The 16,234-nt window shown below is 49.2% G+C and overlaps 1 protein-coding gene across 2 annotated transcripts in view; it reads right to left on the minus strand.

Annotated features, from left to right (window-relative positions):
- Window positions 1-13,603: 13,603 nt before the first annotated feature.
- The window catches only part of UBE2E2 (ubiquitin conjugating enzyme E2 E2), a 357,439-nt gene continuing 354,808 nt past the window's right edge, over window positions 13,604-16,234 (minus strand). Inside the window, exon 6 of one of the 2 annotated variants that reach the window (XM_027962475.3) lies at window positions 13,604-14,374. In XM_027962475.3, coding sequence (XP_027818276.1) covers window positions 14,277-14,374 — 98 coding nt within the window. In that variant the 3' untranslated portion in view covers window positions 13,604-14,276. 2 annotated transcript variants of the gene reach the window in all.

Genomic DNA, 16,234 nt, shown 5'->3' on the forward strand with positions numbered 1-16,234 from the left:
CCACAGCCCTGGCCTGCGCTCACACCCTGGGGTCCTGCACCCTCCTCCTGGGGCCTGGGCCCTGCCTGTGACCCCCTTCCTAAGTGCCCACCACCTCTTTCCTGTCATTCGTTACATCCAACTGCAGAAAACCTCAGACATGTTCAGAAATGGACCAAACAGTACCAGAACCCTTGTGTTTCCCCTGCCCGGGTTTAGCAGTATGAACACACAGCCCCTGGTCTTTTATCTTTCTCCTATAAACTCCCTGACATTGATCACTTTGAAGCAAATCCCAAATACTACATCATTTCATCCACAAACGTTCCCTGATGTATCTGTAAGGATTCTTTTAAAAAAAATAACGATCCTACTATGATTATGTGAGACTCGAAAGGCCTCCCTTAAAGTCAGCACGTCTCTCTCTCCTAAGAATTATTTTTTTTACAGATTGTTTAAAATGAGAACCCAAATAAGGTCCAAGTGTTGGATTTGTTCTCTAGCTGCTTTCAGTTCAGCCTGTCTGCTAACGTGGGCGTCTGCACACATGCATACGCAGGGATACACACCCACCCCCGGCCCCGGGGGTCTCTGTTGCCTGGGACCCGGTCACCTTTCCTGAGCGTTCCTGGAGCTGGGCTTTGCCGCTCACTCCCCCAGCTCTGCTTGGACACCCTCTCGGCCCCACACTCGGCCTCGGGGTCTGTGGTCCCCGTGCGGTTCTGCATCTTCTTGACCAGCTGGGTCCATGCAGGTCAACACTTCAAATCTGTGCCGTAACGTCATCTCGGACAAGACGCTGCCGTGCTGACCAAGTTGCTGGTGTGTTTTCATCAGCTTGGAGGTCAAAATATCACAGACCTCAGCATATTTACTCAGTGTGCCTTTGGATAAAGGTTATTGCATTGGAAACACCACCACGACCACCAAGAAGCTGTCGTTCAAGGTGTGGTCTGAGAGCCGTGATGTGGCCAAGTTAATTCAAAAGCTGTGCCCAAGAGAAAGCAGTTACTTTGGGCCTTCTCCTGATTTCCTCCTGCAGGTGACGCTGACTTCCTCTCAGGCACACGGACTAGGATGCAGGTCAGCTTCTGAGAAAGCCAAGAGGGACAGCCCACGGATACTCTCAAAAGTCTTACCAACACAGTACTTACCTGCTGATCAGGCGCTCGGAGGTAAACAGTGCTTTGAATTACTGATACTCGCAATAACACAGATGAATCCCCCTGAATGTGCTGAGAGAAGCCAGACACAGCAGATTAGGCACTCGCTTCAGACAGATTTGACAGCAGGCAAACTGCAGAGATAGAAATCAGAATGTGTCCCCAGGGGTCGGGAGGGGAATTGACAGGAAAGAGGCAGAAAGGAATGTTCAGGGACGAATGAAATGTTTTACATCTTGTTTTGGGAGGTGGTTACACAGATGGACGCAACTGTCAAAATCCATCAAAATCAACATCCAAGATCTGTGCATTTTTATGGCACGTTTAGAAAGTTTGAAAGAAGTGTAAAAAAAAAGAATTCAAGAGTCTCTTACGTAAATTGTTATTAAATATGTCTTTGAAAAGTTTTGTGGGCTTTGGGGTTGGAGGGCCTGGGCTGAATTCCAGTTCTACAGCTCCCAGCAGTAGGGTGCTGGGCGAGTTAGTGAACCTTTCTTAGCCTCACTTTTCTCACCTATAAACCAGGGGTAAAACCCGTCTTCAACCCATAAGGGCTTGTGAACGCTGGATGGACTAATGCCCGCAAAGCTCTCAGTCACGGGTGGGTGAGTGTTACGTCCCTCTGCTTCCCGGAGCATTTTGAGGTCCATCGTGGCAGGCTGTCCCCATGCCCGCCGTCCCGAGACCTTACCTCCAGGCCATCCCGCCATCCCTAGAGGCTCTCCTGGGCCCTGGGGTCCCTCGCGTCTCGGCACCGCTGCGCTCAGGCCCTGCCATCTCCGGCAGTTTCCAGTGGGTTCTGCTGCCTGCAGTCCAACCGCTCCTAAGTCTGCTGTGGACAGCACCCCCCTGCTGGTTCCCGCCCCTATGAACCTGGAAGTTTGGGGGTGCTGGCTCTGGCTGGCCTCACCCAGCATCTCTGTTCACAGTCGCCTTTCTCCACTGAATAGATTCGTTTCCATTTCTTCCGTGTCTCAAGGACCTGGAAGCCTTCCCTGATTCTCTAGCGGGTGATGACTCCTAGCAGAGTTAGCGGAGGGAAGAGAAAATTTTTTCTTGTTTAAACAGCAGTGTTATCTTTATTTTAAGGAATTTATTGTTTCATTGATGATCAACAATCAAGTTACAATTGTGGAGACCAGATACATTACCAAGATCCTTGTAATTAAGCATTCATCATTTTTAAGAATTTGTGTGCAGTAATAATACTCATATTAGTTTACCACATTTTGACAACAAAATCACACACATAAAAGATTTTCTTTAAAACTAATAATTTTTGCAAAAGTATAAATATCTGATTATATATGCTATTATTTTTAAAAAAATTTAACGGAAAAGAATCCAAAAAAGAATATATATATATGTAGGTATAGATGTTACTTCATTATAGGTTATTACATAATACTGAGTATAATTTCCTGTGCTATACAGTAGGACCTTGCTATTTGTCTATTTTATTTATTTTTTAAAAATTAACTTATCTATTTTAATTGGCAGATAATTAGTTTACAATATTGTGATGGTGTTTGCTATACATCAGCATGAATCGGCCACAGGCATACACAGTGTGTGTGTCTGTTAACCCCAATCTCCCAATTTATTTCTCCCCCACTTCCTTCTTTGGTAGCAGTGAGTTTGTTTTCTATGTCTGTAGGTCTATTTCTGTTTCATAAATAAGTTCATTTGTAAGAAATTATTAAACTAAGTAAAGCGAATGAGATGGAGAAAGACAAATATCATACAATGTTGTTGCTTACATGTGGAATCTAAAAAGAAAAATGTACAAGAGAAGGTTCTATAGAGGCCAGTTCAGGCGTCCCACACCAGCTGCCAGGAAGGGGGTCTCAGCAAGCTTCATCCAGGCGCTGAGCGTGACCTGCTCAGACCTCTCGGCCCGCGGCATCGGGGCCTGGACGTGGGGACCAGTGCTGGGGCCACGGGGATGCCCCAAGAGTGGCCTTGCACCCTGTTATTCTGACCGCAGCCCCCCTGGTGTGTCAGGGAGACGCCCCGAGAGCGGCCCTGCGCCCCGTTATTCTGACCGCAGCCCCCATGATGTGTCTGGGAGATGCCCCGAGAACAGCCCTGCGCCCGTTATTCTGACCCTCGCCACCTGCTCCGGTCCCAGGCGCCCCCGCCTTCCCGCTCCCCGCTCCTGGGCCGCCTGAGCCCGCAGGGCCTCCTGAGGGGCCGCCAGTCACCCTGGAGGACCCCAGCACAACCTCACAAAGCTCGTCCGCAAGAACCTTATTCCCAGATGAGGTTCCGCCGGGTTCAGGACTTGCACACCTGAATTCTGGGAGGACACGATTCAGCGCATCGTGTTCCTCTAACTGCAGTCATCGCTTCTCCCTTTTAAAGCGTGTTTATTGATTTCTGGGCGCGCTGGGCCCTCTTCGCTGCAAGCAGGCCCCCTCTGGCTGTGGACGGTGGGGCTTCTCACTCTTGCGGCTGTTGCCGTCGTCGCTGACCACAGGCTCTGGACCCCGGCCTTCGGGCTTCGGTAACCGTGGGCCTCGGGCTCAGCTGCTCCACAGCGTGTGGGACCTTCCTGGAGCGGGGGACTGAACCCGTGTCTCCTGCACTGACGGGCAGGCTCTTATCCTGGGACACCAGGGAAGTCCTCGTTCATCTGCCCTTCCTTCCCTCCTTTTTTTTTTTTTTTTAAACTTTTTGGCATGTGGTTAGTTTCCCAACCAGGGATTGAACCCACCCCCGGGCAGCAGAAGCCCAGAGTCTTAACTGCTGGACTGCCAGGGAAGTACCGGACTCCAGTCACGTTTAAGGCCACCTCTGTGATGGCTCTCCTGAAGAGCCTGCACCTGTACTGCGATTTGCTATCGCCTCTGATTTATTTATTTTTATCAAGACCATAATACTCTATACCATAAATGGAGAGCCAGGATCACACAGCATGAGGCTGTTAATGGTAAACAGAATACACAGAATACACCAATATAACAAACAGAAACACACAACTATTAAACTCAGTGTTTGTCCGCAAATTATCCTGAATCATTTTCCTGTCTAGCCCCTCTGGCTGGAAATGCCCTGTGGAAAACACATTGTCTAACCTGGATGGGGACTGGCAGGCATTTGGACAAATAGCCCCACAGTCGGAGCAGGAAGGCAGCCTCCACGTGAGCGTTTCAGGCTCTCTGCATGGTAGGGGCAGAAGCTGTGTCTGCCGGGGCTGCGGGGGAGCCAGCCCTGCGTCCACACAGGACCACAGATCAGAGCACCTGAGCGACCTTACAAGTCACACTTTGTAGAAGAGGAAAAGGAGCCACGGAGAGCTGAAGGCCAGTCCGGGCTGGGGCAGGGCCAGAACCCATCCGCTCACTTGAGTTCAGGTAGCCCTTTGGTGGCCTGGAGCCTCCAGGGCCCGAGCCAGCGCCCACTTCTTGGCATCCTAAAATTGGTCAGAAATGAGGTTTGAAAAAAAAAAACAAATGAAAACCAAATACTTCCCCCGCAAACCGCCTGAAACTAACACAGCTTGTAAATCAATTACGCTTCAATATAAAATAAAAATTAAAAAAAGAGCTCCGCACCACATCTGGGTTCCATCTTTGTGGGTGACAAGGCCGTACCGGCGTTTCCAGCATCTTTATGAGCTCATTTGTGCTATTATTATCCAAAGGCAAGGTGTTCTTTGGGTGAAGATGGTTCACCTAACTGCCCTCCGAGTGTCTGCTGGAGAGAATTTTGTGTTGTTTGGGTGGTAGCTTTTATTTTCTGAAAGTACGGCAGTTGCATATGGTTAAAATTCACAGGATGCTAAAGGAAGCTGGTAAAAAGCTCTCTTCCCAGTTCCAACCTATAATATCCTGACCCCCTTCCTGGAAAGCAGCGGCTATTACGGCTTCTCGTGTTCTGCTGAGACAGGAAGGTGGGGTGAGCTTCAAACAGAAGCACCTGTGAAACACCTGAAATAAATTTCACCAGAATCAATCATTTAGGGAAAACCTGTGACTCTCCACTGATCCAGGGCTTCTTCTACTCTGTCCCTATTTGACTTTTCTTTCCTCTTCCTCTTTTTTTTTTTTTAATTGAAAATGTCTTATTGGAGTGAAGCTGATTTGCAATGTTCTGTTAGTTTCAGGCACACTTTTTCTCTTTTAATTCAGTTTTTTAAAAAACGTTAAAATTTTTTATTTGCTTGATTTTGGCTGCCCTGGGTCTCTGTTGCTGCACGTGGGTTTTCTCTAGTTGCAGCGAGCAGCAGCTCCTCTCTAGTCGCCACATGAGGGGCTTCCCGCTGCAGCAGCCCCTCCTTGGGGCGGAGCACCGGCTGGAGGGCCCGTGGGCTTCAGTAACTGCAGCATCAGGCTCAGCAGGTGTGGTGCAGGAGTTCAGTTGCTGCGGCGTATGGAGTCTTCCCAGACCAGGCATTGAACCCGAGTCTCTTGCGTCTCCTGCACTGGAAGACAGATTTCTTTACCACTGGGCCACCAGGGAAGCCGGTAACTCAGTTTGAACCCTTTCCTATTTCTGGGTTAAGAACGCAGGAGAGGAACAAGGCGGGTGTTTTCCTTTCCAGCGGGTAGACAGGCACGTGTCTGGAGGGAGGCTGTGTGCCTGCCTGGGGCCCAGCTCACCGGCTCCCACGCCCCCGCTGGAGCTAGTCACCTGGCTGTCCCCGTTCGGGGGACAGAACGTACCTGGTGTCGGGCGACTGGTTCCTGGCGGGATGCACTTGGCCTTTTCTCTCTGTGGGTCCTGCATCTGGACATGGTTTAGGGATGGGGCACAGGCCGACGGTGCACGGTTTCAACTTAAGACAGTTTGCTGCGCCCGCGGGGCGTCCACGCACCCATCCTCGGGGGGGAAGGTGGAGAATACGCAGTTCGCTGCGCCCACGGGGCTTCCACGCACCCATCCTTGGCGGGAAGGTGGAGAACACGCAGTTTGCTGCGCCCGCGGGGCGTCCATGCACCCGTCCTCGGCGGGAAGGTGGCGATGCGGAGCTGTTGTTTGCAAGAGATGCTGGGTTACGGAAGTCAAGGTCGTCAGGAAGCACATGAGATGAGCGAGGGGATCCTCCCAGGAGGGAGAAGGCGAGATGACAGGGTGGGAAACATCGCGGCGCGGACACGTTTGGAGGGTGAACCCAGAGGGAAGGGAGCTTTGGGAGCGGGGTTACAGCATGGGGGGCTCTGAGGGTGTGAGGGGGGCTGCCAGGAGATGCTGTCAGCTCTGGGGTCAGCAGGTGTGCCTGAGGGAGTGGGTTCAGGAAGGCGGCAGAGAGGGAGCCAGACTGTCTGAGTGTGCGTGTGAGAGAGAGAGGGACACACACACACACTATACCCCTCCCGCTCCCCTCTGCCCTGGTTCGGGCTTGCGCGGCTTTGGGAGGCTGGACAGGCCAGGTCTTTACTCTGAAGCCTGGCATTTCTGCTAAGAGCGCCAGTGCCGCCTGATGAGGGCAACTTAACATCCAGAGCAGAGGAAAAGGAGGGTAACGTTTTAATTTCATCCAGCCTGACACACAACGGGCCGCGCCCGCGATTCTGAACCGTGAATGTGTTGACACGGTATTTCATGGAATAGAGACATTTTCTGGCCAAATTGGCCACAAAGTGAATAAACGTTTTTTCCTACTGAATTCAGCTAGAAAATGACTAGAAATCATTCCATGGGGGGTGGGTGGGCGGGAGGCAAGAAAGTAACAAGCAGAAACCAGCCGCAGGAAGGCAGAGAAGACGGGCGGCAGAGCTGCTGACGGCCGGCTCCAGGGTGGGGTCTGTGCCCAACCCTGTGGCTGGCTGGGGGGCTGGGGACCCTGGGACTGGCTGCTGGCTAGGTCTGTGGCTGGGGGACCAGCTGGCTGGCCTGGTGTCTGGCTGGGTGGCTGGCCTGCTGGTTGACCAGGTGGCTGGTTTGGTGGCTCCCTGGGTGTCTGACCAGGTGGCTGTCTGGCTCCATGCCCTCCAGATGGACTGGAGGGCCCCCCTCACTTCCTCCTGCTTTGTCCCTCTTGCTTGCCTCCCGAGGCTCTCTCAGACCCAGTGGAGCCACATATAATATTTTTGCTTGATCTGAAGTCCACTGAACACAAGTTTTCAGGGTTCTGGTTGTGTAAACAAAGTAATATTTTCCTTCGCCAACTGGGAAGTCCACAGCGAGGGCCACCACGTCTCCCTGGGCTGGGAGGTGGTGCCCCTGGGGTTTTCACAGCCACACAGACCTGGGCTTGAGACCCAGCCCTGCTGCTGAGCAGTCACAGGAGTCTGGATCTGCTGGAATCTTTGGTCAGTTTCACATCTATGTGATGAGAATAATACACATCTTGGGAGATTATAGCAATGACTGAGTGAGATTATACATCACATACATATGTTTACACAGTGTTTTCCACACCCTGTGCTAAAGGAGGGGTCGTCACTGAGATGATAATGACAATGATGAGGATGAGACATCACCCTTTTTATCCATCAAACAGAATTAAAATGAGCTTGTGAAGAAACAGAAGCCTAAACGTTCCACTGCAGAAACCTACGCTTGTTGTCCAAAGGCACACAATTTTCACAGCCTTCTAGAATCTCAAGCCTTTCACAAATACTACTTCTAAAAGAATTTTACCCCCAATCAGAAGGCCAAGATTTTTTTGTCATCTACAGATAAGAAATGCTACCATATGCTTGATAACTCCCACTTCAGCAAGTAGGCTGGGCTCCACAGCTGCCTGAATTCCCTGGTCGGGCTCACTGGCTGCTATGTTCGGTAGCAGCCACAAAGAAGAATTGGAGAAGGCAATGGCAACCCACTCCAGTGTTCTTGCCTGGAGAATCCCAGGGACGGGGGAGCCTGGTGGGCTGCCGTCTCTGGGGTCACACAGAGTTGGACACGACTGAAGCGACTTAGCAGCGGCAGCAGCATAAAGGAGAACGAAATGACGCCGCCGGCAGCAACATGGATGGACCTCAAGATGATCATCTTCAGTGGAGTCAGAGAACGGCAGACATCACATGATGTCGCTTATATGTGGAATCTAAAAAAATGGTACAAACGAACTTACTTACAGAGCAGAAAGAGGCTCACAGATGTAGAAAACAAGCCTCCAGTAACCAAGTGGGGGATGGCGGAGGGGGATCGGCACAGACATTACTGCATGTAAAGCAGATGACTGGCGAGGCCCTACTGCGCAGGGACCTCTCCTCATTCCTCTGCAATGACCTGCGTGGGGAAGGCATCTGAGAAAGAACGGCTACACGCGCCTGCGTAACTGACTCACTCTGCTGTGTGCCTGAAACTAACTCAGCATCTGAAACCGACCACACTCCAACAAAATTTTTTAAAAAATCCACTCAAGAGAAAAAAACAAAGGAAAAAAGACAGGAGGTCACATTATCTCCTCCGTTCTCCTGTGTGGGCCCCTATATGAGAGATCTCTTAAAATTCAGGAATTTCCCTTTTAAAAAATCCTATTGAAAGGCGTATTATGTTTCAGACTACTCATCAGGAGTAAGCCTCCTCGTAGGAAGGCAAACGAACCTGAAGCCAGGTTTGAAGACGTAAGGAGTTGGCTTCAATGACTCGTTTGTTTCCAGAGCAGGGACTGAGTGAAGGTGGCGGATGTGAAAGACGGAGAGTGGTGTATGCAGGAACACTGCAAGCCGCGGAGGGCACATCTTCTTTCAAAGCTTTAACCGGAGGATGATGACTTCACAGTACTGTGCTGGTTTCTGCCACACATCAGACATGACCCAGCCACAGGCCTGTGTGTCCCCTCCCTCTCGAACCCCCTTCCACCTCCCCCACCCTGCTGCGCCGGTCTGAGCTCCCTGCCCCACACCGCAGACTCCCCCTGGCTGCCTACTTTACATCTGGCACAGCTACGCTCTCAAATCATCCCCCCCTCCTCTTCCCCCACTGTGTCCCCGTCTGTTCTTTGTGGCCCTGTCTTCTTCGTTGCCCTGCAGACAGGATCGTCAGTGCTCTCTAGATTTCATATATATGCATTAATATTTGTTTTTCTCTTTCTCACTTCATTTTGTACGATAGGCTCCAGGTTCATCCATCTCATCAGAACCAACTCAAACATGCTCCTTTCTTTGTAGCTGAGTAATACCCCATCACGTGTATCCACCACAGCTTCTTTATTCATTCATCTGTTGGTGGGTATCTAGGTTGCTTCTATCGGGGGCACATTTTTTCTAACAGGATCTCTGTACACTGAGTAAAACGCGGCTTCCTCAAATAGAATACTTCTGTGGAAGCAACCAGTCCTGTGTGATACGTAAGACTTTATGCTTAAATTCAGTCCCGGCACAAAAGCTCCTGTGGGTCCCAGACCAAGGGCGTCCCTGAGACATGGGCCTTTCTGTTTTAAACGGGAAGTGCTGCCAATCTGGGGTAAGCATGCCACCCTAATGCTCCTCGTCAGTGCTCCTGGTGAAATGTGAGTGTGAGAGAGGAGATGGAAGGTCCCAGGCCCAAGGGACCAGGAACTCCCCTGGGAGAGCCTGGATGTGGGAGCTGCTGGCTACCACGGGAGGGCCTTGGATGCCAGCCTCAACTCCCAGATCCTATGCAGCCGAAGTGCTCAGCCTGCGGCAGACATCCTCTGAGGACGATGACGGGGTGCCAGGCGTGCCTGTGTGGGGTGACTGTGCCACCGACCTGCGACCTTACAGAGGGGACGTGTTTACATGTGTAGGTCAGAATCCTCTCGTAGGGTTATTTTGTACAATTTCAACTGCTTTCTGTATTAATTATAAACATATTTCTTTTTAAAAAAAGACTGCATAAAGTATGGGCTGCTGTTACTGCTTCATTGATAGTTTAAGCAAAACCCAGTTGATCTACAGTCCTGTGAGCTTCTGCTGTGGTGTGGTGGCGGCATAGCCACTCAGTCGTGTCCAGCTCTTGCGACCCCAGGGACTGTAGCCCTCCAGACTCCTCTGTCCATGGGATTCTCCAGGCAAGAATACTGGAGTGGGTTGCCATTTTCCTTCTCCAGGGGATCTTCCCAATCCAAGGACTGAACCTGCATCTCCTCTGTTGTGGGCTACCTCCCACATTGCAAGCAGACTGCTGCCGAGCCACCGGTAAAGCCCAATTTCTGCTGCACAGCAAAGTAATTCAGTTCCACACATGTATACATTCTTTTTAACCTGTTCTTTTCCGTTATGGTTTGTCATGGGATGCTGACTGTAGTTCTCTGCGGCACGCAGTAGGGCCTCCTTGTCCTTCCATGCTATACTTAAAGCTTGCGTCTGCCAATCCCAAGCTCCTCCCCACGCCTCCTTCAACCCCTTTCCCCTTGGCAGCCGCGAGTCTGTTTTCTATGAACGTATCGCTTTTTAAAGCACCAAGTGCAGAGACATTAAAAACTGCCCTGCCTGGTAACATGAGCAGTGTTTTCACTGCAGGGCTGAGATGCAGGGAAACTGGAGGCTGTTTCAAGCGGCGTCTCCCCAGCGCTGGGCGTCCATGAAGGAGCCCCTCTAAGACTGGAAGTGCGCTTTGATCTCTCATCTCACATCAGGTCCACACCTTCAGCAACTCCCCCCACTTCCTGAAGATGGCACCCCACCGCCCCCCACCGTGCAGACTGGAAGACTGAATGCGGCCAGTTCTCTCTCCCGTGTGACTCCGTTGTTAGACCAGAGGTGTGTCAGGCTTGGTGGTCGGCAGGAGGGGCTCCGCTGTCAAGCCTGGGTGGGAATCTCCCTGTGGCACTTTGTTAGCTGCGCGACGTGGGGCCACGGTCTGACTCTGTTAGGGCTGCTGCACAAGCCACAGGCCAGGGGGCTCATACGCACCAGAAATGCACTGCTCACAGGTCTGGAGGCTGGAGGTCTGAGACCAGTGCCAACAGGGGTTGGGTTCCAGGGGAGGCCCTCTTCCCGGCTGCAGACTGCAGCATCTCACTGTGTCCTCACGCGATGGAATGGGGTTTGGGAGCTGTCTGCGGTCTCTTTTATAAGAGCACTAATCCCAATCACAAGGGCCCCACCCTTTGGACCTAATCTCCTCTTGAAAATCCCACCTCATAATACCATCGCCTTGGGGCTTAGGATTTCAACTCATGAATTTGGGGGGTTACAAATGTTCAGATTATGATAGCCACCTGCACCCTACAAAGCTGGGCTGAGGTTTTATTAGGTAACATACGGCCTGGCATGTAGTACATTCTGAATAAATACTTCCTTTCTCCCTAATTCCCAAATCAGTATTCTAGGATAAACTTCTAGGTTTACACTCTCATCCTAAGAAGAAAAGGTTGACTACTGCACTTGTTATCTTCAATTCTTGTAGATTCTTGTAGAAGAACAAACGAGCAATGCTTTATTTATTTTCAATTTTAGGATAAATTAAGGCCACAACCTTCTGAATGATTTAAGATCAATAAATATCATTTCAAACTACTTTCTCAATGACCAATGGTCCTGCCTCAGTCAAGGATCTGCCAACATTTTATTTGACAAAGCTAAAAAATACGACAATCAGCAATAACTGGTTTGGAAAGTTAAACAATATTAGGGCACAAACTCAATATTATCTCCATAATTACTAGCAAAACTACTTAACTTTCTGACTATTAAACTACTCCCAAATCTTATTTTACAAACAGTACTGAAAACTTATTAAAATTGTACTGTCTGCTGTGATTATAGATTTCAAGTAAAATTACCATGTTATCTGAAATCTAGACTTAACAGGCTCAACTAAGAGTTTCTTGGTCTTTCTGGAGTTTGTCCAGCTTTCAGAGTTTGAAGGGAAGGTACATTTGTTTGTCATTAAGTACTTGAAGTTCATAACACTGAGGAAAGGAGTTTTATAAACCCTTCATATCAAATTGACATAATACCTGAAAATGCCTCATGGGATAGCAAACATGGATTTGTGATTGATAGGATTTCCTACTAGAACTGTTGTAATCTCTGTCTCCTAAAAAATACATATTTTAAAATGGTCTAAAGTACAGACAGATAGGAGATGCAGATGTAGTATACTGGAGAGACCATCAAAATGTGTATTCCATGCAGCTGATGCTTTAAAAGAAGAAAGGCAAACCCAACTTAAATATTGTCTATAAAAGCACTGTTAACATCATGAGACTGGTTTAATCAGTTAAAAGGAACAAAAAATCAGTTCAATAAAATTTCATGTGAAAGTGAATTTAATGCTTTTAGGGTTGAGTTTTTTCACCTAAAGTATTAAAATCAACATAAAAACCGTAAGGTGAGAAAGACTGCAGGCAATAAAACAGTCTGGGTAATTTTTTAAATGTCTTGTATTGTATTAATTAAGTTTGTATTATTTTAAACAGAGAAATGTTAAACACACAGTTATCTGATTCTTTTCACACCGTCTATGGTGGTCTGTAACAAGCAGGGACAGGTCACAACTTGTGGGCCAAATCTGGCTCCCAACTGCTCTGGTCAATAAAGCTTTATTGGAACACAGCCGTGCCCATTCATACACACTGTCTGTGGTGATGCTCGCGAGAGTTGAAAAGTTGCAACAGAAACTGTATGGTGTTCTGTAAACTGAAAACTGTATTTAAATAAAATGGGTGGTAAAATGTTTATTCAAAAAAATCCTTAAGTACACTGATTTCAAAGTCTCAGTTACAGTATTTAAACATTATTTTCTTTAGGATTTCTTTCCAACTGCTAAAAAATAAAGTACACCTTCTAAATCAGATATTTAAAATGTTTCTGATAAAGTTATTAAAATTGAAGTTCAGAAATATTAATATTTAGAGGTAAATAACTTACACTTGTAAATCCTACTGTTTAGCAGTAACGAGGTTCCTTAAACGAGACTGAGCTGTAAGGTGGGCTTGTAACTATAATTAGCTGAAGCAGGAGTTTCCAACAGGCCTTGTCAACACAAAGAAACCTGAATATTAATAAGTATGGCAGTGTGGTTTTCAAGCCACACCGCACACAAGTTTCCTCTGCCTCCTGTAGGTGCAAACTTAAAAAAGCCTGAAGGTCAAAGCCAGACAGACAAACCTTGTCTCTGAACGTGCTGACCACGACTGGTACAAGTTGAGTTTGCTTCTTCCGCTAAAACTATGGAGGAAAAACAAACTCCAAACCAAGGGCAATCACTGTAACCATCTTAAGATGAACAAGAAGAGAGAAATAAAGTCGAAAGTGGTTTAACCCCACGGTCAGCCCAGACCTCAGTTTCACTAGAAGCCCATTTTTGGAGTCACATATTCGAACTGTTTCATCAAGAAGAAGTTGGTAGCAGAAAAGATGTCCATGCGGAAGTGACGTCCAGCCAGTACGCAAAACAAGAGTGATCTGAGACAGCCCAATCGTGAGGCCACGGACAGCTGGGGAACCTCCACAGCTAGCAACTCGACTGCAAAGGGACCTCCCAGGCTTGAGATGAAAACACACACCGAACCTGTAATTGAATTATACAAGCCTCACTGCACGGAGCGCTTTGTGGGTCACCAGGATACAAAGCAAATGCTGGGTTATCAGAAGTGCATTTATCAGCCACAGTGATTTATTGAGTGCTTTAATAATACAAGTGTACATCAACTGATCCACAGTCAAAAGTGGCAGGTCCCTAAGAAAATTTACAAGCACTTGAAGTAAATCAAAATACATATTATTTTGTTCAATCCAGCAGCCTTCGGTGTGGGGACAGAAGGCTAGTGATAAACAGAGTCTTCAGTAATGCACAGTGATTGTGATTGAAGCGTTTGTACAAAATCTGGTTCCCAGTAGCATGCACCCACCGATAAAGACTTCAGTACAAAAAAATTAATCCTAAGCGCTACATGGAAGTAGAAACGAGATAGAATTCTGAATTCGTGTCTTCCCAAGATCACAGAAAAGGAAGAAGGATCAAATAAAATGGACAATAAGGAACAAAACCACACAGGAATACGAAGCTTGGTAAGAAAGCTCTTATTATTACAGATCCGACACTGTTTGCACTGAAAACCAAAGTTCCCATCCACGTGGAGGGGGGGATTAAAAAAAAAAAAGACCAGATCTTTCAAGTTAATGGAAATTAAAAAGGGAATAAAACAGGAAGGGGTGGGGAGCAAAGGAACAGGGGTGGGGCTGGATGACGCTCCATCGCAAGACGGTTCCAAAGGTAGCAGGCCGGCGGGCAGCGCGGGCGCCCCGCGCGGAGCTGCCGCCGGCGCTATGTCGCGTACCGCTTGGTCCACTGCCTGGCCATCCGGTCGTGCTCCGCCCTGTTGGTCATGTACTGTGTGGCGATGCTGCCGACCAGCGGGTCAGCTGCAAAGGAAGCAGAGGCAGGTCAGTCGGGCCAGCGCTCGGGCCCCCGGAGCCGGGGACGCGGGGTGCGGGGCGCGGGCGGAAAGGCCGGAGGCCGCGTCCTGCCCGGAGCAGGGCCGCCCGCCCGGGACCGCATCGTCGCAGCCCCGCCGGTCGTCACGGTCCGGACAAGGCTCCCCAGCCCCAGCAGGCAGACACCTGCCGCCGTCCCCCCTGGTTGTCAGGGAGCGTTTCCTTCCCCGAGAAGACGCGAGTGGGCGGAGCCTGGTCTCCACCCTGGTTACTGCTGGGGGCACAGCGCCTCTGTATTTGGGAATTACCAAGCCGGGCGTGTGGGTGGGTGTGTGTGTGAGTCGCTCAGCGTGTCCCACTCTTTGCAACCTCATGGACTGTAACCCACCAGGCTCCTCTGTCCATGGGATCCTCCAGACAAGAACACTGAAGTGGGTTGCCATTTCCTCCTCCAGCGGATCTTCCTGACCCAGGGATCGAACCTGCGTCTCCTGCGTGGGCAGGTGGATTCTTCAAGGCCTGAGCCACCAGGGAAGCCTTTATCAAAGTCATAGGGTTCTCTGTTACAAGAGTAGCAAGGGACGTTCCTCACAGCTGACACTCACTGACTTAACCACGGCCTCAGACTTGAACATGCTGGAGCTGCCCCGGGAGGAAACTCAGCCTAAGGAGGGGGGCGCCCCACCTGGAGCAGGGAGGGAGCAGCCCCCCTCTCCCTGCAGGCTCCTGGGACACTCTTCCACCCAGACAGGATCCAGGGCTACTGAAGACCATTGAGAGCAACTGAAGAAACGCCCTTTAGGTTCTGGAGATCCCAGAAGGCACTGGTTTCCAGCCACTCTCTCACTTCCCTTCGAGTTTTAATTCCTCTACTTTTGGCATTGAGAATTTGTGTATCAGAGCAAGTGGATAAGCAAGAACCAAAAGAGAAAGGGGGGGAAAAATGAGCAAAAGTTGGTAATAAATACAAAAAAATACCCAAAGAAGATGGCAGCGCGCCTGCATTCTGATAACCTCGTAACCTGAGGAAAATCCTGAGGAAGACTTTCAATGTCACAGCTTCTCAATAATCAGAGTGTTAACGGAAGCACCGCCTTTTCAGAATCCGCGGAGGCTGACGATAACAGCATCTGAAAGTCCTCCCAACAAACCCCTGCTGTTTAAAAAATTTTGTTACAGTTCCAACATTACTAATACACCGTTTTTAGGGGGTTGTTTTTTCCTTGGGGCCTCACCTAGCGAGTTGTGGGATGTTAGTTCCCCCACCAGGGACTGAACCTGCGTCCCCTGCAACAGAAGCACAGTCCTAACCACTGGGCCGCCAGGGCAGTCCCAAGACTGCTGAAGCTTTCACGAACTTCCCTTAAGCTTTCTTGGGTTTGCGCTAAGCTTGTTAAGTTTCTCACATTCACTCGTATCACGAACCATTAACAGATGACCAGTCACGGGTCTGTTACAAACGTCTGCCTCTCCGCCTGCTCTTTGTGACTTGACTTTCACCTGCCCAAAGGCTGAAACTCGTCACCTCAACCAGCCCAGCCAGGGCTCAAAATGACTCAGACCAGCAGTACAAATATAGACACAAAATATCTGGGATTGGTAAGATATCTTCTTAAAAAATGCTGTCTTTCAGTTCAGACTCAAGTAATGACTTTATATTAGAGTCTACAAAGGGCCAAAGAGAGGTGTGAGTCTCATTTCTGTACCTTTGAAACAAACCATCTAGTTTCAGTTTAGGGAAGGCAAAGAACTTGGGCACCCTGGACGGAGCTTAGGTCTACATCAGTCAAGCCGGCTGTTTGGTTAAATACACCCAGCGTGAGAGACATGTGCTGAAGGGCCATCTGA

The sequence above is a fragment of the Ovis aries genome, chromosome 26 (genome assembly GCF_016772045.2).
Source record: "Ovis aries strain OAR_USU_Benz2616 breed Rambouillet chromosome 26, ARS-UI_Ramb_v3.0, whole genome shotgun sequence".
NCBI lineage: Eukaryota > Metazoa > Chordata > Mammalia > Artiodactyla > Bovidae > Ovis > Ovis aries.